Source organism: Oncorhynchus clarkii, unplaced genomic scaffold (assembly GCF_045791955.1).
Source record: "Oncorhynchus clarkii lewisi isolate Uvic-CL-2024 unplaced genomic scaffold, UVic_Ocla_1.0 unplaced_contig_7861_pilon_pilon, whole genome shotgun sequence".
NCBI lineage: Eukaryota > Metazoa > Chordata > Actinopteri > Salmoniformes > Salmonidae > Oncorhynchus > Oncorhynchus clarkii.
This window is the reverse complement of record NW_027261113.1, coordinates 22786-44583: the sequence shown is the minus strand read 5'-3', so window position 1 is coordinate 44583 and position 21798 is coordinate 22786. Positions and strand designations below refer to the sequence as shown.

The following is a 21798-nucleotide window of genomic DNA, read 5'->3' as shown; positions in this document are numbered from 1 at the left end:
GCGATTTGCATTCATGACAGAACCGTGTTTATTTTTCCTTGTCTTGTGCAACATGTACACGATCAGATACCTTGTGAAATTGTGTTCTGTTTATTTGTCTACAGTTGTGAAGTGACCACATAGTATGTATGGTCTTTGTCTTTCCAATGACATTCCAGCCATGTAGTATGTTGTGTCGTCGTTGTGTCGTCTTGTTTCCTTATGAGAGGAGAGGGGAAAGGATTCAGAAAGGCATCCCTTGCAGTAGTAAGATTGTAATATTGTCACAAAGAGCAGCTGACACGATGCCTCCTGTAAATTTAGCGCTCACTGAGGCAGGAGATTTAATGGGCAATGGTTGGCAGGCACTCCCCTCCTAAAGACGCAGGGATACTGAGAGAGGAGAGAGCGGGCTGTTGAGGGCAGTAGGCAAGAGAGAGTCAGAGAGTGAGAGTGGAGTCGTTTTGCTGTGTCTCCTCAGTAAACCCAAGTTGGAGACAGAGGGCATTGTATTGACAGCAGCATGATCCTTATCACATTTGGACTCTATCTTCCACTATTGTTTTGTTATGTCTTGTCTCAGTCCTCTTTCCTGGACAATATTCTCTCATTCCCAGCAGGTAAGCGAGCCAGCCGTGTGTGTGTGTGTGTACATGCGCATACTCATGCATGTGTGTGTGTTTATATGTGTGTATGTGTGTGTGCGTGCAGGAATATGTCATGCACGGTTTTGACAAGCTGCAGTCCGACCCTGGGTAAACCCCATGTCGTGTCTTATCCTGATTGTCTTTGCACTTTGAAGAAGTGTGTGTTCCTGTGTATTTTCCCTTCATTTATGAAATATGAAATGCTGTCAGAATGGAAATGTCTCTATAAATAGCGTCTGTGGACAGTTCCTGACAGGGAGGCGCATGGTGCTTCATATGTGTATTCAGTCAGAGCCAGGAGCAGCTCTCTCCGGTGTGGATGACTCCACGTATCATGTTACAGCTCCCAGTCGGAATATTCTGCTGTTCTTATTGGATTCTAGTTATTACGTGTTAGATTTGTAGAGCTATTTTACTTGTTGTTGTATATCTATGTAGATACCAGTTCTAGCGTCTAGTGTTGTCAACAACCTACCAGACTGTACAGTCTTGGCCAAAAGTTTTGAGAATGACACAAATATTAATTTCCACAAAGTTTGCTGCTTCAGTGTCTTTAGATATTTTTGTCAGATGTTACTATGGAATACTGACGTATAATTACAAGCATTTCATAAGTGTCAATGGCTTTTATTGACAATTACATGAAGTTGATGCAAAGAGTCAATATTTGCAGTTTTGACCCTTCTTTTTCAAGACCTCTGCAATCCGCCCTGGCATGCTGTCAATTAACTTCGTGGCCACATCCTGACTGATGGCAGCCCATTCTTGCATAATCAATGCTTGGAGTTTGTCAGAATTTGTGGGTTTTTGTTTGTCCACCCGTCTCTTGAGGATTGACCACAAGTTCTCAATGGGATTAAGGTCTGGGGAGTTTCCTGGCCATGAACTGAAAATATCTATGTTTTGTTCCCCGAGCCACTTAGTTATCACTTTTGCCTTATGGCAAGGTGCTCCATCATCCTGGAAAAGGCATTGTTCGTTACCAAACTATTCCTGGATCGTTGGGAGAAGTTGCTCTCGGGGGATGTGTTGTTACCATTCTTTATTCATGGCTGTGTTCTTAGGCAAATTTGTGAGTGAGCCCACTCCCTTGGCTGAGAAGCAACCCCACACATGAATGGTCTCAGGATGCTTTACTGTTGGCATGACACAGGACTGATGGTAGCGCTCACCTTGTCTTCTCCGGACAAGCTTTTTTCCTGGATGCCCCAAACAATCGGATAGGGGATTCATCAGAGAAAATGACTTTACCCCAGTCCTCAGCAGTCCAATCCCTGTACCTTTTGCAGAATATCAGTCTGTCCCTTATGTTTTTCCTGGAGAGAAGTGGGTTCTTTGCTGCCCTTCTTGACACCAGGCCATCCCCCAAAAGTCTACGCCTCACTGTGCATGCAGATGCACTCACACCTGCCTGCTGCCCTTCCTGAGCAAGCTCTGTACTGGTGGTGCCCCGATCCCGCAGCTGAATCAACTTTAGGAGACGGTCCTGGCGCTTGCTGGAATGTCTTGGGCGCCCTGTAGCCTTCTTCACAACAATTGAACCGCTCTCCTTGAAGTTCTTGATGATCCGATAAATGGTTGATTTAGGTGCAATCTTACTGGCAACCATAACCTTGCCTGTGAAGCCCTTTTTGTGCAAAGCAATGATGACGGCACGTGTTTCCTTGCAGGTAACCATGATTGACAGAGGAAGAGCAATTATTCTAAGCACCACCCTCCTTTTTAAGCTTCCAGTCTGTTATTTGAACTCAATCAGCATGACAGAGATCTCCAGCCTTGTCCTCGTCAACACTCACACCTGCGTTAACGAGAGAATCGCTGACATGATGTCAGCTGATCCTTTTGTGGCAGGGCTGAAATGCAGTGGAAATGTTTTTTGGGGATTCAGTTCATTTGCATGGCACTTTGCAATTAATTGCAATTCATCTGATCACTCTTCATAACATTCTGGAGTATATGCAAATTGCCATCATTCAAAATGAGGCAGCAGCCTTTGAAAATTAATATTTGTGTCATTCTCAAAACTTTTGGCCACAACTGTACATTTGGATACATTTACAGATTTTTGTGAAGGGGAGGATCTGCTGATTGAGTGGATTTTAACTTGGCAGCTGCAACACCACTTCTTTGCCAATGCCCCTATGCAGGAGCTTTTCCTTCGTGGCTTGTTAGTGAGGGGTTTGTTCTCTGCCTCTGCAGGATGCAGTAACATACAGATTCTATTACACACCTTACCATCCACTCTGATGCTGTTAGAAATAAGCCAACATTGAGTTTTCTTTAAGCCCCTTCAACTAGTTTTGACACGGACTCTATTCATTTAATTTCCCACTGATGTCAACATGACAAACAAATGAAATATGTCTATTACAAGGGCATCCTCTGCAGGGTCGGTGTGTATTTATTTCCCATGTGACTGACTTACCATACTGTCCACTACTTTCCTCAGCTCTCCAACAACAACCTGCCGTGGACCAGCAGAGGAAATTCAACCCCTGCTGTTTACTGAGTCCACCCCCGCCCCCCCTATTCCCTCCTCCTCCCTCACTGTGGCACCCCGGTGGTCATGTGAGTCCAAAGTCATGTGACTTGCCCATTTGACAGGTGTATGATTGTTTATTTGTCCTTGGGTGCTGTCCAACCCTCACTCCCTGGCTACGTTCCAAATGGCACCCTATTCCCTATTTAGCGTACTACATTTGATAGGGCTGTGGTCAAAAGTAGTGGACTATAATGTATAGGGAACAGTGTGTCATTTCTGACTTAGACTCACTCTTGCCCTCCTCCGCCACTGACTAAGAGCAGTAGGGATTTCTGATGATAGAGTAGGTGTGTGCAGGAAGCAATGGATTAACTGGTCTCCCAACAGTGCTGACTGCAGATCAGGGTTGATGAGGTGATACGACCATAGAGGGTCCTCTCAGAGATACAACTATGTCTGTTAGATGGTCCTCTCAGAGATACGACTCTGTATATCCTGTTAGAGGGTCCTCTCAGAGATACAACTCTGTCTGTTAGAGGGTCCTCTCAGAGATACAACTCTGTCTATCCTGTTAGAGGGTCCTCTCAGAGATACAACTCTGTCTGTTAGAGGGTCCTCTCAGAGATACAACTCTGTCTATCCTGTTAGAGGGTCCTCTCAGAGATACAACTCTGTCTATCCTGTTAGAGGGTCCTCTGTCGTTCTGGCCCTGAGCAAGGCAGCTGCTGTTCCCCGGACGCCGATGACGTGGATGTTGATCAAGGCAGCCCCCTGCACCTCTCTAATTCTCTAATTCAGAGGGGTTGGATTAAATGCAGAAGACACATTTCAGTTGAATGCATTCAGTTGTACAACTGACTAGGTATCCCCCTTCCCTTTCCCAGAGATACAACCCTCAGTCTCGAGCCTGGACTGTAAACTCAAGAGGGGTGATGAGCAGGAGTTGACACTGAATAATTGTGTAGAATCTCAAATTCAAATTGACAGATGACATGACACACAGCTGTCATTTTGATTGGCAAGTAGTGAGCATAAGTGATCCACAATCTTAACTGCACTGTAATTGTACTTCAGTACCACAAACAGCTACTGATCATTTTATTATAAAATAGAGCACTGATTGAATGGAAGAGTGTTTTTGTTTGATTGGTTTAGAATGAGGAGACCAGTAAGGGAGGTGATCACAGACCAGATCCAGATACAGGGACGGAGCTGAAAGGGCCCAGCTGTGTCCCAGGACCCCCTGGCCCCAACGGACCCCCCGGTCCTCAGGTAGGTAAACCTATCCACCCCCAAATGTCTCTGTTAATGTTGTCATCCCACTGGCTTCATCAATTCAATATATATTTTTTAAGCCCGATAATGGCCCATACAGTTATAATACGGTTATAATGCAGATATTTGGAAGAGTATTTAATCAGGGTTTATCAGGTGGAGACAATGGTTAGTTGCCTGAGCTTCCTTACTTGTCAGTAATGGTGGTAGACAGGTGTTGGGGGGTTGGCTAAGTCCTCTATAGACCTCTATCAGCTCTTTACCATCTGAGACCCATGTGAGTTCCTTCTCCTTCCTTCCTCTTGTTCCTCTAGAGCTAGGGACAGGGACGGGGACGGAGATGGGGACAGGGACGGAGACGGGGACGGAGACGGGGACGGAGACGGGGACGGGGACAGAGACAGGGACAGAGACGGGGACAGGGACAGAGACAGGGACAGAGACAGGGACAGAGACAGGGACAGAGACAGGGACAGAGACAGGGACGGAGATGGGGACGGAGAGAGGGACAGGGACAGAGACGGGGACAGGGACAGAGACAGGGACAGAGACAGGGACAGAGACAGGGACAGAGACAGGGACGGAGATGGGGACGGAGAGAGGGACAGGGACAGAGACAGGGACGGAGACGGGGACAGAGACGGGGACAGAGACGGGGACAGGGACAGGGACGGAGACAGGGACGGAGACTGGGACGGAGATGGGGACGGAGACGGAGACGGGGACGGGGACAGGAATGGGGATTACATGGAGCTCTGCAACACATTAATGCTCCACATTTAGACACGACGCAAATAGACTTTTTCCACTGACTGCCACGACTCTCCGTCCCTCCACACACCATTCTTAGAAACAACCCAAACAGTCTGCATGGAAAGACATATTGAGTGGAGGGAGTCAATTCCTGTATCTCCCACCAGGGTGGGTGGTGTTGCTGTGTGGAGGGTGGGTGGTGGTGTTGTTGCTGTGTGGAGGGTGGGTGGTGGTGTTGCTGTGTGGAGGGTGGGTGGTGATGTTGCTGTGTGGAGGGTGGGTGGGTGGTGGTGCTGTGTGGAGGGTTGGTGGGTGGTGGTGTTGCTGTGTGGAGGGTGGGTGGTGTGTTATTGTGTGGAGGGTGGGTGGTGGTGTTGTTGCTGTGTGGAGGGTGGGTGGGGGTGTTGCTATGTGGAGGGTGGGTGGTGATGGTACTGTGTGGAGGGTGGTGGTGGTGTTATTGTGTGGAGGGTGGTGGTGGTGTTATTGTGTGGAGGGTGGGTGGTGGTGTTGTTGCTGTGTGGAGGGTGGGTGGTGGTGTTGTTGCTGTGTGGAGGGTGGGGGTGGTGTTGTTGCTGTGTGGAGGGTGGGGGGTGGTGTTATTGCTGTGTGGAGGGTGGGTGGTGGTGTTGCTGTGTGGAGGGTGGGTGGCTGTGTGGAGGGTGGGTGGTGGTGTTGTTGCTGTGTGGAGGGTGGGTGGTGTTGTGGCTGTGTGGAGGGTGGGTGGTGGTGTGGCTGTGTGGAGGGTGGGTGGTGTTGTTGCAGTGTGGAGGGTGGTGGTGGTGTTGCTGTGTGGAGGGTGGTGGTGGTGTTGCTGTGTGGAGGGTGGTGGTGGTGTTGCTGTGTGGAGGGTGGTGGTGGTGTTGCTGTGTGGAGGGTGGGTGGTGGTGGTGTTGCTGTGTGGAGGGTGGGTGGTGATGGTGTTGCTGTGTGGAGGGTGGGTGGTGGTGGTGTTGCTGTGTGGAGGGTGGGTGGTGGTGTTGTTGCTGTGTGGAGGGTGGGTGGTGGTGTGGCTGTGTGGAGGGTGGTGGTGGTGTTGCTGTGTGGAGGGTGGTGGTGGTGTTGTAATGCAGAAGATCCTATAGTAATTCCAGAGTCCTATAAATGGCCACTTGCCTAGATGGCATTCTGTCAGGGAGAGGAGAGCATGATTGGTAAACTCTTCAGATTTGTTTTTCACATCTGTATTCATACACAGTTTAGCCTATACAGTATGGCACCGGAGTTAGCTGACTGCTAAGGAAGCTAACAACAAACACATTTGGTGTCCGTATGGATCCTGTACCTACTCATTAACATGACATTGTGAAGGGAAATAATATTTAGAATATTACAAGGATTGTAAATAATCAGTTGATGGCATAAAGACAGAAAAAGCCCATGTTCTGATTGGTTAGATATCTGATTATTGTTGACCTTCTACAGGGTCCAGCTGGGCTACCAGGTCTGACGGGACCAAAAGGTGAAAAGGTAAGTGTAATTTATAAACAGTTGTTTTTGCATTAGATGTTTAGTGAATGATTGAAAACTACCATTATACGAAGCGGAAAGGCCTTGTATAAAAAATCAGCAGTTATATCTCTCTCTGTCTCTTTGTCTCTCTTCTTTGCTCTCTCTCTCCACCTCCATCCAACGATCTTGTTGCCAGGGAGAACTGGGACGACCTGGACAAAAGGTGAGAGCACCCATTGATCATTCTATTAGCTCTGCTAAGTGGATTTGCTGAAAAATGAGATCCAGTCCCTCCTCAGTCTGTCTGGTGGGCTGTAACTCACGTCCCCGCCGCCCGTCTGTCCGCCCGCTGCCTGGTTATGAGCATTATGACATTCAGAGAAAGACAAGCAGCACAACCTGTACACGATGCCAGGACAGCTAGGACACAGAGAGAGCAAGACAAGCAGCACAACCTTGACACGATGCCAGGACAGCTAGGATACAGAGAGAGAGAAAGACAAGCAGCACAACCTTTACACGATGCCAGGACAGCTAGGACACAGAGAGAGCAAGACAAGCAGCACCACCTTGACACGATGCCAGGACAGCTAGGACACAGAGAGAGCAAGACAAGAAGCACAACCTTTACACGATGCCAGGACAGCTAGGACACAGAGAGAGAAAGACAAGCAGCACAACCTTGACACGATGCCAGGACAGCTAGGATACAGAGAGAGAGAAAGACAAGCAGCACAACCTTTACACGATGCCAGGACAGCTAGGACACAGAGAGAGCAAGACAAGCAGCACCACCTTGACACGATGCCAGGACAGCTAGGACACAGAGAGAGCAAGACAAGAAGCACAACCTTTACACGATGCCAGGACAGCTAGGACACAGAGAGAGAAAGACAAGCAGCACAACCTTGACACGATGCCAGGACAGCTAGGACACAGAGAGAGAAAGACAAGAAGCACAACCTGTACACGATGCCAGAACAGCTGGGACACAGAGTGAGCAAGACAAGCAGCACAACCTTGACACGATGCCAGGACAGCTAGGACACAGAGAGAGCAAGACAAGCAGCACAACCTTTACACAATGCCAGGACAGCTAGGACACAGAGAGAGAAAGACAAGCAGCACAACCTTGACACGATGCCAGGACAGCTAGGACACAGAGAGAGAAAGACAAGCAGCACAATCTGTACACGATGCCAGAACAGCTGGGACACAGAGAGAGCAAGACAAGCAGCACAACCTTGACACGATGCCAGGACAGCTAGGACACAGAGAGAGAAAGACAAGCAGCACAACCTTGATACGATGCCAGGATAGCTAGGACACAGAGAGAGAAAGACAAGCAGCACAACCTTTACACGATGCCAGGACAGCTGGGACACAGAGAGAGAAACACAAGCAGCACAACCTTGACACGATGCCAGGACAGCTAGGACACAGAGAGAGAAAGACAAGAAGCACAACCTGTACACGATGCCAGAACAGCTGGGACACAGAGAGAGCAAGACAAGCAGCACCACCTTGACACAATGCCAGGACAGCTAGGACACAGAGAGAGAAAGACAAGCAGCACAACCTTGACACGATGCCAGGACAGCTAGGACACAGAGAGAGAAAGACAAGAAGCACAACCTGTACACGATGCCAGAACAGCTGGGACACAGAGAGAGCAAGACAAGCAGCACAACCTTTACACGATGCCAGGACAGCTAGGACACAGAGAGAGAAAGACAAGCAGCACAACCTTGACACGATGCCAGGACAGCTAGGACACAGAGAGAGCAAGACAAGCAGCACAACCTTTACACAATGCCAGGACAGCTAGGACACAGAGAGAGAAAGACAAGCAGCACAACCTTGACACGATGCCAGTACAGCTAGGACACAGAGAGAGCCGCTGAGATAGAAGATGCATAGAATCATTCTGCTGAGTTGTAGAGGAGAGTGGATAAACCTCCCACCCCGTCCCATGTCTCCTCTAACAGATGGGGAACTTATGGTCACCCTGTTAGCTCCTGAAACCTATCCAGATTCACTGGGCCCTGTTCAGGAGGGTGCAGCGTTACAGCACCTTCACATAGAGATGTATAGCATAGAAAATAGAAGATTGTCGGAGGGACAGGGGAAGAGTGAGACCTGTCAGAAGAGAAGTGTGGTCTTAATCAATTGGTGGCTGCAGTTATGTATTAAAACAGTTCCGTTGGGAGAGCTTCATAATGCGTCCCAAATGGCACCCTATTCCCTTTATAGTTGACTACTTTTGACCAGGACCCATGGTCAAAAGTAGTGCGCTATATAGAGAATAGGGTGCCATTTGGAACGTGTCCTCAGTCACTGCCCTGCTCTGTCTGAGCTGCAGGGCTGGCTGTGTACAGCAGCAGCATTGCAGTGCAATTTAGCTTAGTGCTCGAGCCAGACCATAAATCATTTTATTTCCCACAAGCAGAGGGCCTTCCTGTTCTATATATACGGCCTATCATTTAATTAAAGCGGACAGAGTGACAGACCTTGTTAAAGTCCTTCTCTCTCTCCACATGGCGGACCAGGGTAAATACAGAACACAGGTTGTCATGTCAACATCCCGATCGGCTTATGGAATTCTCTGTAACTATTCAGAACAATCATGTTTGTAACTCCTGCTATATGCTACGTCTATGATATTACACATGGAATTATTATACTGTACACTACACAGCTTACATGGATAGCTGCTGATTCATTCAATACTTGTTTTCTTTATTTAAATGATGCCAGGTCAGCTGGTCATTTCTTTGTATACGGCAGTCTTCATGCCCTGTGTTTTCTAGTCAGTTCAGAACTTCTGGTCTGCTTAAAGTTGTGTTCTAACAGTTCTGATATGGCTCAGCTATTCCCACACATACCCTATGTACCGTACACAGGAGGCTGCTGAGGGGAGGACGGCTCATAATAACGTCCGGAACGCCACAAATGGAATGGCATCAAACACCTGGAAACCATGGAAACCATGTGTTTGATGTATTTGATACCATTCCACAAAGTCTGCTCCAACCATTACTGTGGGATAACTGTAAAAAGTCTGCTCCGGCCTCCCGGGTGGCGCAGTGGTTAAGGGTGCTGTACTGCAGCGCCAGCTGTGCCATCAGAGTCCCTGGGTTCGCGCCCAGGCTCTGTCGTAACCGGCCGCGACCGGGAGGTCTGTGGGGCGACGCACAATTGGCCTAGCGTCGTCCGGGTTAGGGAGGGATTGGTCGGTAGGGATCTCCTTGTCTCATCGCGCACCAGCGACTCCTGTGGCGGGCCGGGCGCAGTGCGCACTAGCCAAGGTTGCCAGGTGCACGGTGTAGCCTCCGACACATTGGTGCGGCTGGCTTCCGGGTTGGATGCGCGCTGTATTAAGAAGCAGTACGGCTGGTTGGGTATCGGAGGACGCATGACATTCAGCCTTCGTCTCTCCCGAGGCCGTACGGGAGTTGTAGCAATGAGACAAGATAGTAGCTACTACAACAATTGGATACCACGAAATTGGGGAGAAAAAGGGGTAAAAAAATATATTTAAAAAGTCTGCTCCAACCATTACTGTGTGATAACTGTAAAAAGTCTGCTCCAACCATTACTGTGTGATAACTGTAAAAAGTCTGCTCCAACCAGTACGGTGTGATAACTGTAAAAAGTCTGCTCCAACCATTACTGTGTGATAACTGTAAAAAGTCTGCTCCAACCATTACTGTGTGACAACTGTAAAAAGTCTGCTCCAACCATTACTGTGTGATAACTGTAAAAAGTCTGCTCCAACCATTATTGTGTGATAACTGTAAAAAATCTGCTAAATCAGGCATTTCCAAAGTGGAGGTACTGCAGGGGGTCTGCGGCATGATTCTTATTTTTTTAACAATAATAATACATTCATTAATACAATATATTTTGTATTAATATTGCTACCAACAACCGATTAAACACATTTTGCAGAAGGGATCTGTGAAAAGTGTTTAGACTAGAGGGTGCAATACAATACAATATATTATTCAACCACAATTTCTGTTAAACCTTAGATGCACAGCCTGGGACTGGGAGGTTCATCGGTATATAGATATCCACAGTTCTCCATCAATTATACATTTCTTTAACTAAATTCTTCTTGTATTCCCCAAAATGTTGTTTTGAACATAATGGCACTGTAATTTATTTTCACATTTTCTCTGTGTCCATGGCAAAATGGGTAGAACTAATTTGGTCTCCTGTTTTAGTCTTAGACCTAGATTTAATCAGATTAAGTGTTAACAGGCGATATCCGACACCCGCATAGCTGATGTTTTGGCGGTGTCAGAGATGTAACTCTGTTAGAGCTGTGAGCGGTGAGAGGCAGCTGCTCATGTGGTCATTTTCACGAAGCCACATCCATTCCACTCTTGTCAGAAGTTCAGAAAGAGAAAGTGTCGGCTATATAGAAATGACACTCAAACAACATAATAACAATTTACACTGAGTGGACAAAACATTATGCTCTTTCCATAACCTCTACAGGATTGGTGAGTCCCCCTCCGGAAGGTTGAGCTAACGTAGGCTAGTCACATTAGCCTGAGGTTGTAAGTAACAAGAACATTTCCCAGAACATAGACATATCTGATATTGGCAGAAAGCTTAAATTCTTGTTAATCTAACTGCACTGTCCAATTTACAGTAGCTATTACAGTGAAATAATACCATGCTATTGTTTGAAGAGAGTGTTATTTCCATAACGTAGACTGACCAGGTGAATCCAGGTGAACGCTATGATCCCTTATTGATGTAATTTGTTAAATCCACTTCAGTCAGTGTAGATGAAGGGGAGGAAACAGGTTAAATAAGTATTTTTAAGCCTTGAGACAATTGGGACATGGATTTTGTATGTGTGCCATTCAGAGGGTGAATGGGCAAGACAATAGATTTAAGTGCCTTTGAATGGGGTATGGTAGTAGGAGCAAGGCGCACCGGTTTGTGTCAAGAACTGCAATGCTGCTGGGTTTTTCACTCTCAACAGTTTCCTGTGTGTATCAAGAATGGTCCACCACGCAGAGGATATCCAGCCAACTTGACACAACTGTGGGAAACATAGGAGTCAACATGGGCCTGCATCCCTGTGGAACACTTTGGACACCTTGTAGACTCCATACCCCGACAAATTGAGACTGTTCTGAGGGCAAAAGGGGATGCAACTCAATATTAGGAAGGTGTTCTTAATGTTTGGTATGCTCAGTGTGTATCAACCTAATGAAGGTGTAGATTACATTCAGGTGGCCTTGTCCCACTAGGCCTACTGTCCCTGGTATAATTTAGCCACATTGATATTGTGGCAGATTGTAACCAAAGCCAGCCATAATTAACCATAAAGGCTGGGCTACAGGTAAATAAAATGTACAGCTCTGATTTTCTCCCCATCGTGACTGTTGAAGGGGTAAATAACAATTGTTTCATTGAAGGGGAGAATTTTAGCTTTCCAGAAATATTATTGTATGGGAAAATAGAGCTTCTGATGATATCAAAACAGAACTTCCCTACATGAAAGTAAGAAAGATAATAAACATGATTGTTTCTGGTTGAGGTTAGTTACAAGTGAAGTGTCTTGGCTTCACATCAGTTCAAAAGATGGACTGAAGAGACCACCTGGGAGCTTTGTGGGAGAGTCGGACAGATCAGCTAAATCAGATCGCGCAACTGAAAGATGTCAACTCTGCCAATGAGAGGGTTGCATGAAATATCCTGACTTCTGATTGGACAAAACGGATGAAAAGGAGCTTCATGTCAAATGAAATGTCCATTAGTCTCGTGTGGAATTCTCATCTGGTCACATTTTTATCAACTAAAATCAGGTTACAGTTATCGTTTTTTTCCAGAGCATCTCATTATCATAGCTTTAGTCAGGAAAAATAAGTTGTCAAGTATTTTTTTGGCATACAGTGGGGCAAAAAAGTATTTAGTCAGCCACCAATTGTGCAAGTTCCCCCACTTAAAAATATGAGAGAAGCCTGTAATTTTCATCATAGGTACACTTCAACTATGACAGACAAAATGAGAAAAAAAATCCAGAAAATCACATTGTAGGATTTTTAATGAATTTATTTGCAAATTATGGTGGAAAATAAGTATTTGGTCACCTACAAACAAGCAAGATTTCTGGCTCTCACAGACCTGTATATTCTTCTTTGAGAGGCTCCTCTGTCCTCCACTCGTTACCTGTATTAATGGCACCTGTTTGAACTTGTTATCAGTATAAAATACACCTGTCCACAACCACAAACAGTCACACTCCAAACTCCACTATGGCCAAGACCAAAAAGCTACAAAATTGTAGACCTACACCAGGCTGGGAAGACTGAATCTGCAATAGGTAATCAGCTTGGTTTGAAGAAATCAACTGTGGGAGCAATTATTAGGAAATGGAAGACATACAAGACCACTGATAATCTCCCTCGATCTGAGGCTCCACGCAAGATCTCACCCCGTGGGGTCAAAATGATCACAAGAACGGTGAGAAAAAATCCCAGAACCACACGGGGGGACCTAGTGAATGACCTGCAGAGAGCTGGGACCAAAGTAACAAAGCCTACCATCAGTAACACACTACGCCGCCAGGGACTCAAATCCTGCAGTGCCAGACGTGTCCCCCTGCTTAAGCCAGTACATGTCCAGGCCTGTCTGAAGTTTGCTAGAGAGCATTTGGATGATCCAGAAGAAGATTGGGAGAATGTCATATGGTCAGATGAAACCAAAATATAACTTTTTGGTAAAAACTCAACTCGTCGTGTTTGGAGGAAAAAGAATGCTGAGTTGCATCCAAAGAACACCATACCTACTGTGAAGCATGGGGGTGGAAACATCATGCTTTAGGGCTGTTTTTCTGCAAAGGGACCAGGACGACTGATCCGTGTAAAGGAAAGAATGAATGGGGCCATGTATCGTGAGATTTTGAGTGAAAACCTCCTTCCATCAGCAAGGGCATTGAAGATGAAACGTGGCTGGGTCTTTCAGCATGACAATGATCCCAAACACACCGCCCGGGCAACGAAGGAGTCCAGATCTCAACCCCATAGAAAATCTTTGAAGGGAGTTGAAAGTCCGTGTTGCCCAGCAACAGCCCCAAATCATCACTGCTCTAGAGGAGATCTGCATGGAGCAATGGGCCAAAATACCAGCAACAGTGTGTGAAAACCTTGTGAAGACTTACAGAAAACGTTTGACCTCTGTCATTGTCAACAAAAGGTATATAACAAAGTATTGAGAAACTTTTGTTATTGACCAAATACTTATTTCCCACCATCATTTACAAATAAATTCATTAAAAATCCTACAATGTGATTTTCTGGATTATTTTTTCTCATTTTGTCTGTCATATTTGAAGTGTACCTATGATGAAAATTACAGGCCTCTCATCTTTTTAAGTGGGAGAACTTGCACAATTGGGGCTGACTAAATACTTTTTTGCCCCACTGTAGTTGTTGTTGGCGAAATTTACACTGGTACTAGAATTGCAAGAAATCAACTTTAAAATGGCAAAATGGCCTCTATGCCCAAAGGCAAAATGTGTAGAATTCCAGGTAATGAGCATTTCTTCTCTGACGCTAAAAGGGGCCTTTAAAGATGTATTTCCTGGAACCCAAGACTTGAAGTCATAGTAAAACTGCTTCTATGCTAGTTATAGTCCACTCTGAAGTAGGACTTGTGTTCTGATATTATGAGGTTGTCCCTGATGAATTTGCTATCACATAAGGGGTCACCCACGCAAAAAAAACAATTTGGGAACCCTGTGCTAAAGAAATTATGTTGTGGCCCACCAGGGTCGGACGGGGCCTCCAGGTCTCCCGGGGCGCCAGGGACCAGCCGGGTGGCCAGGACCAAATGGGCCCAAGGTGAGTAAGTCCTATTTCATGGTGCCCAAATGTCAATATGATATTATACCGTATCATAGTATGGAAAAAAAATGATAGAACACAAATTATGCAATAAGATATGTGTGTTCCTGTACCTACAGGTGTTAGATCTTAATTTGACCAGTTTCGTCGCAGGAGTAAAATAATCTTGCAGCAGGAGGATTTGATTTTTTTTTTTTAAGTGATCATTTCTAATGAGAATGGACTGTAGTTTTGATAGGCCACAGCAGGTTATATATTAGCAGTAAAATCTAGTAAGGGAAAGAGAACTGTGGGTTTTCAGTGAATTTATGTAAATCATGAGGCTCATTTGAATTTCCTATGGTGCAGGAAAATTCTCTGCGACAGAGTGATCAAAATTAAGATACCACATCTGTATGATATTATTTGTAAAGGTAGATGAAGACTGTGTTGTCAGAGCCGTGTGTGTGTGTGTGTGTGTGTGTGCACGCGTGCGTGCGTTTGTGTCTGGCAGGGGGAGAAGGGAGATGGTGGATTGATGGGAATACCTGGAGCAAGAGGACCTCTTGGACCTAAGGTCTGTGAACCTTCATCCTTTACTGAGAAAATTGTCTGATTTCAACCATCATGTTATTCATAATTTCTATACTTCAGACTTCTGATCTTCCTTCCTAGGGTTTACCTGGATACAAAGGAGAAAAGGTGGGTGATTACTTCAAATGTTTTTGACTGCTTTCTTTTATTCTATTACATTACAAACCATATTTTAGTTCCTCTGGGTTGGTTCAACAACGTGTGTGTTTTCAGTGTGTTTATGGATGTTTTGTTTACAGTTGTTTTGTCTCCTGTCTGTCTCATCAGGGTTCCCGTGGTGACCGTAGTGAGAGAGGGATGAAGGGAGACAAGGGCACAATGGGCTTCCCTGGAATGCTTGGACAGAAAGTGAGACATACATCTTGTAACATGATCTGATGTTTATCGGCTGCTGGGGTTGATGTGGAGGAGCTGGAGGAAGGGGAGAAGGAGCAGGAGGAGGTCATTGTAGGGTGACGTGTAGTGGAGGCTCATTGAACAACAGGATAGAACCAGAATCAACTGGCCCTCCATAATAACTGAAGAACACAATTCTAAACTGGACCACAGTTATTTATATGACGTACCGGCATATGTTGTTGTTGATGGAGTGCTGTGGTTTATGTCCTCAGGGGGAAATGGGTCCAAAGGGAGAACCTGGAATCTCAGGGAATAGAGGACCGACGGGCAGACCAGGAAAGAGGGGCAAACAGGTGAGAGATATATCTGATTAGTAAACAGGTGAGAGATATACTTTATTAGTAAACAGGTGAGAGATATACTTTATTAGTAAACAGATGAGAGATATACTTTATTAGTAAACAGGTGAGAGATATATCTTATCATTAAACAGGTGAGAGATATATCTTATCATTAAACAGGTGAGAGATATACTTTATTAGTAAACAGATGGGATATATACCTGATTAGTAAACAGATGGGATATATACCTGATTAGTAAACAGGTGAGAGATATACTTTATTAGTAAACAGGTGAGAGATATACTTTATTAGTAAACAGATGAGAGATATACTTTATTAGTAAACAGGTGAGAGATATATCTTATCATTAAACAGGTGAGAGATATATCTTATCATTAAACAGGTGAGAGATATACTTTATTAGTAAACAGATGGGATATATACCTGATTAGTAAACAGATGGGATATATACCTGATTAGTAAACAGATGAGAGATATACTTTATTAGTAAACAGGTGAGAGATATACTTTATTAGTAAACAGGTGAGAGATATACTTTATTAGTAAACAGGTGAGAGATATATCTTATTAGTAAACAGGTGAGAGATATACCTGATTAGTAAACAGGTGAGAGATATACTTTATTAGTAAACAGGTGAGAGATATACTTTATTAGTAAACAGGTGAGAGATATACTTTATTAGTAAACAGGTGAGAGATATACCTGATTAGTAAACAGGTGAGAGATATACCTGATTAGTAAACAGGTGAGAGATATACTTTATTAGTAAACAGGTGAGAGATATAATTTATTAGTAAACAGGTGAGAGATATACTTTATTAGTAAACAGGTGAGAGATATACCTGATTAGTAAACAGGTGAGAGATATTATTTATTAGTAAACAGGTGAGAGAAACTGTATTAAACAGGTGAGAGAGATACTGTATTAAACAGGTGAGAGAGTTACTGTAGAAAACAGGTGAGAGATATACCTGATTAGTAAACAGGTGAGATATACTGTATTAAACAGGTGAGATATACTGTATTAAACAGGTGAGAGATATACTGTATTAAACAGGTGAGAGATATACTGTATTAAACAGGTGAGAGAGATGCTGTATTAAACAGGTGAGAGAGATGCTGTATTAAACAGGTGAGAGAGATGCTGTATTAAACAGGTGAGAGATACTGTATTAAACAGGTGAGAGAGATACTGTATTAAACAGGTGAGAGAGATACTGTATTAAACAGGTGAGAGATGCTGTATTAAACAGGTGAGAGATGCTGTATTAAACAGGTGAGAGATGCTGTATTAAACAGGTGAGAGATGCTGTATTAAACAGGTGAGAGATGCTGTATTAAACAGGTGAGAGATGCTGTATTAAACAGGTGAGAGATGCTGTATTAAACAGGTGAGAGATGCTGTATTAAACAGGTGAGAGATGCTGTATTAAACAGGTGAGAGATGCTGTATTAAACAGGTGAGAGATGCTGTATTAAACAGGTGAGAGATACTGTATTAAACAGGTGAGAGAGATACTGTATTAAACAGGTGAGAGATGCTGTATTAAAGAGGTGTTTTGTTTATTAAACAGGTGAGAGATATACTGTATTAGGATCTTACTTGGATCTTAATTACTTAATATCATATGCTGTTAGAAGCTGTGATTTAAAAAAGTTTTTTTACCTTTATTTAACTAGGGAAGTCAGTTAAGAACAAATTCTTATTTTCAATGACAGCCTAGAAACAGTGGGTTAACTGCCTTGTTCAGGGGCAGAACAACAGATTTTGACCTTGTCAGCTCGGGGATTTGATCTAGCAACCTTTCGATTACTAGTCCAACGCTCTAACCACTATGCTACCTGCTGCCCTCTTTGAGCAACATACTGTAACTTCAAATCACTATGATGTGGTGACATGTTTCGGGGATTTGATCTAGCAACCTTTCGATTACTAGTCCAACGCTCTAACCACTATGCTACCTGCTGCCCTCTTTGAGCAACATACTGTAACTTCAAATCACTATGATGTGGTGACATGTTTCGACCACTAAAGGTTTACCATATGTTTGTCTGTCGATGTTTTTACATGTGGTATTTTTCTTGTCTGATTAAACAGGGAGGGAAGGGCGACAATGGGATTATCGGCCCTCTAGGTCCAGCAGGTCCTCAGGGGCCCCCAGGCCACCCTGGTCCCCCAGGTCTCCCAGCCTCAGGTAAGGACTCTACCTCCATCAGCTCTCCCATCTGAGCTTCGCTTCTTTAGAGACCGCTGTAGGGCTAGGGAGTGTGGCTGGGCTAACATGCTAATCTGTTGCCAGTCTGTGATATGCAGGCTGAGTGTGTACCTGGATGAATTCCAGGGAAGAACATCGAGTCAGATTTAGAGTGATTGGTATGTTCTTTGTTGGAGGCTCTGCCCATTTTCTGGACTCTGAAGGCTAGTTTCTCAGACCTAGATTATTAAAATATTGTCCTGTAATTAAAAGAAAGGCAAAATGGAGAATCTCACTGGAAAGTACATTTTGAGGTTTAATATGAGGTCCTGTCAGTGTGAGAAGCTTCAGGGATGGGTGTGAGAAGCTTCAGGGATGGGTGTGAGAAGCTTCAGGGATGGGTGTGAGAATCTTCAGGGATGAGTGTGAGAAGCTTCAGGTATGAGTGTGAGAAGCTTCAGGGATGGGTCTGAGAAGCTTCAGGGATGGGTGTGAGAAGCTTCAGGTATGGGTCTGAGAAGCTTCAGGGATGGGTGTGAGAAGCTTCAGGTATGGGTCTGAGAAGCTTCAGGGATGGGTGTGAGAAGCTTCAGGCAGGCAGCCCCCCGTGCAGCATCAGCGAAAGGAAGCAGACATTAAAACACAGCAGGAGGTAACACCAGAGAGCTTATTTAGCTTCAGAGGAACCTGATCACCGCCCCTCTCTCCCCCTCCTGAGGTGTAACAGATACCATGAGGGGGGTGGCGGGGGGATCTGGGATGGGACGGATGCTAAAGCCATGACATCATGTCCTTAAAACAAATTCATAGTGGGCCAAGAAGCTCCTTACATATTTACAAACATTATGTCACCATGTAATTAAACTGTGACAGCCGGTGTCTTGTTCAGGTGTCTGCGCAAATTAAGTTGATTGCTTTACCAACTTCATAGATAGACGAGGGGGCCAGGATAGTGCATTTCAGCAGAGGTATTTATAACATATAGTCCCTGTGACCTCGCTCATGGCTGTCTCTGAATGTGGTACTCTGTGATATAGAGATGGTTTCATGTGTACATCACTTTTTGTACATATGCCTACATTGATAATATATGATCTAAATGTTTATTTCTTGTTCAGGACTCTACGTGGTTGGAACGAAAGGTGAGAGGGGGCTACCAGGTCTTCCTGGACCTTGCAGCTGTAACTCCATTAGTGTGAAGAGTCCACAGTTTGATGAACATAGTTCCAGGAGCGACTACGCCAAAGTGCCGGCGGTGAGCAGGCAACACAAGTAACACATGATCAACATTTATTGCGAATCAGAAACTTGCCTCAGCTAAGGCACTTAATAGGCCAAATTAGTCTTTATTGTGTCTCACCCAGAATGTATTTTGTTGTTTCTCATACAGATATTTGTGGTAAACAATCAAGAAGAACTAGATCGTCTTCATACGGACAATGCCCTAGCCTTCCGGAAAGACCAGAGATCGCTTTACTTCAAAGACACCAGCGGATGGCTGCCCATTCAGGTACCTCACTTGATACACTATCTTCTAAACGGGATATGTCTAAGTGCTTACAGTATACAGCCTTACAGCCTGGCAAGGTTCGTCTTTAAATTACAGTTTTATTTCATTTTGTTAGTTTTAGTTTCTAATCTCTGTAAAAGACTTCTTTCTTCCAGCTGACGCCGTTCCAGTCTACGGAGAACGCTCCGGAACAGGAGGGTTACTGTGGCGACGGGATCGTTCAGATTCCCAATGGGGAGGAATGTGACGACGGGAATAGGATTGTCACCGACGGCTGCGTCAGTAAGTCATGTTATCAGAGTGGATGAACCAGATTCGTGGTTTGGTTCTGCTGATGGTTCTGTTTGTTGGAGCCTGGAGTTGTGGGTTCAGTTACCGCATGGGAAGTTGATTTGGATAAATGCACTTGTTAAATGATAATGCTATTGATGACATACAGAAGCACCGGTCTGGTTTGAATGGCTATTGATCTCCCCCTGTCTCTCTGTGTCTTTCTCTCTCCGCGTGTCTCTATTTTTCTCCCCCTCTGTTTCTCTCTCCATCCCTTCCTCCTCAGAGTGTAAACATGCTTACTGTGGAGATGGTTATCGCTACGACGGGGCCGAGGAATGTGATGGAAAGGACTTTGGCTATCAGACATGCAACTCATATCTCCCAGGGTTAGTAGGCTTACTGGCTTGATCCATTATTGTCTGCTTTCCATATCTTACTGTAGGTAACCTCATAACTTTGTGTTCCCTATGAAGCAGTAACTGTCTGCCATTGTCATGATTAGTTGACAGAGGGTTCTAATTCTCCTTGATTCCCAGGTCTTATGGTCGTCTCAGATGCACTCCGTACTGTGTCATTGACTCTACAAACTGCAAGTATTTCACATGAGGAGGACCCTGGACACAGCAGTGGGATCCTTCTTGTCTTGTTTGCCTTGGTACTGAACAGGATGACGGTAATGCAAATAAAAGATCAACAACAACACTGCAAACAAGAGACTCAAAAAGGAAGTGTTGACAAACTGGACTAAGCCTGACAAAATAACTAAAACTACACACACTAACTCTGTTGTATCGCTGCTGAAGCCATGTAGCTCCCGAGGAGGGGAGCCGGGGCCAGTAAAACGCCCCCTCATCCATTCGCACTGGACAATTTCACTTTGTCTTAAATAAAACTCAACTCAAGACTGAAGAGGCTCTGCCCAACTGATAGGACCAGCCGCTGAACGAGAGGCGGTCAAATGAGAGACAGCCAGGAAGGGAGAGACAGCCAATGGGAAAGCTCTGAGAAAGTGAGAGACTCGTGGGTGGAGCCGGAAGCCATATTTACCTCGACGTAGAACTGTTAAAGAAGAGAGAACCAGGTCTGAACAATCAGAAGTAGGGTGCTGTGTATTTTACTGCAACGTCAATGACGTCATGTACTGTAGCATTTGCATGAGGCTGAGATTGCTGTGAGACCATGGCCACAGATGTCATTACCTAGGCATTTAACCAATCACAATACTTACTATCGTTGTCATGAGCTTCGTACTGTGTATATATAGTAGGTATCCAATTGTACGTAGGGAGTATATTGTATGTTATAATTGTACTAATCAGGACAGCAGGGGCATGTTATAATGATACAGTATTCAGGAGGATTCTGAGAGCCTTGGTCAGTCTGTACTGAAGAGGCAGATCTTAAGCCTTGGTCAGTCTGTACTGAAGAGGCAGATCTTAAGCCTTGGTCAGTCTGTACTGAAGAGGCAGATCTTAAACCTTGGTCAGTCTGTACTGTAGAGGCAGATCTTAAGCCTTGGTCAGTCTGTACTGTAGAGGCAGATCTTAAGCCTTGGTCAGTCTGTACTGTAGAGGCAGATCTTAAACCTTGGTCAGTCTGTACTGAAGAGGCAGATCTTAAGCCTTGGTCAGTCTGTACTGTAGAGGCAGATCTGAAGCCTTGGTCAGATCCTCTTCAGAAGAACAGTAAAGCTATGTACTGTACAGTAGTAGCATTAAGGCAAGATGACTGCCTGTGGAAATAGCAGCCAAGCTGATAGACCGGGAACCCTCACCTTCTGGTAGAACTGAACAGCTGTTGTCCCAAATGACACCCTATTCCCTATGTAGTACACTACTTGTGACAAGAGTCCTATGGGCCCTGGTTAAAAGTAGTGCACTATATAGGGGATAGTGTGCCATTTGGACAGCCAGGCCCGTGCGCTCTATTAGCTTTTGATGGCACTGTACTGTAGTTGAAGAGGGCCGTTCAGAATGTGGACATTGTGGGCAAGGTCAAGCTTTGCTTTAGTTTAGATTGACATTTCCACGGTTTAACTCAGGAACCTCTAACATAATGTTTTCAGAGAAATCCTCCCTCATATCC

At 44.9% G+C, this 21798-nt stretch overlaps 1 protein-coding gene across 1 annotated transcript; it reads left to right on the top strand.

The window, feature by feature from the left end:
• Positions 1-362: 362 nt before the first annotated feature.
• Positions 363-21098, top strand: LOC139404902 (acetylcholinesterase collagenic tail peptide-like). The gene is made up of 16 exons (XM_071147445.1): positions 363-599; positions 3076-3194; positions 4264-4380; positions 6562-6606; positions 6785-6811; positions 14385-14456; positions 14953-15015; positions 15114-15140; positions 15300-15380; positions 15644-15724; positions 17834-17930; positions 19049-19185; positions 19321-19440; positions 19596-19722; positions 19997-20099; positions 20250-21098. Exons 1-16 carry the CDS (start codon positions 503-505, stop codon positions 20317-20319), a joined length of 1383 nt encoding a protein of 460 aa, XP_071003546.1. The 5' UTR covers positions 363-502; the 3' UTR covers positions 20320-21098.
• Positions 21099-21798: the final 700 nt, after the last annotated feature.

Coding starts and splice junctions, on each gene's coding strand:
- LOC139404902 (XM_071147445.1), top strand. CDS start 503: ATGATCCTTATCACATTTGGACTCTATCTTCCACTATTGTTTTGTTAT. Junction 4,381..6,561: donor ACGGACCCCCCGGTCCTCAG/GTAGGTAAACCT, acceptor GACCTTCTACAG/GGTCCAGCTGGGCTACCAGG. Junction 19,441..19,595: donor GCGGATGGCTGCCCATTCAG/GTACCTCACTTG, acceptor TCTTTCTTCCAG/CTGACGCCGTTCCAGTCTAC.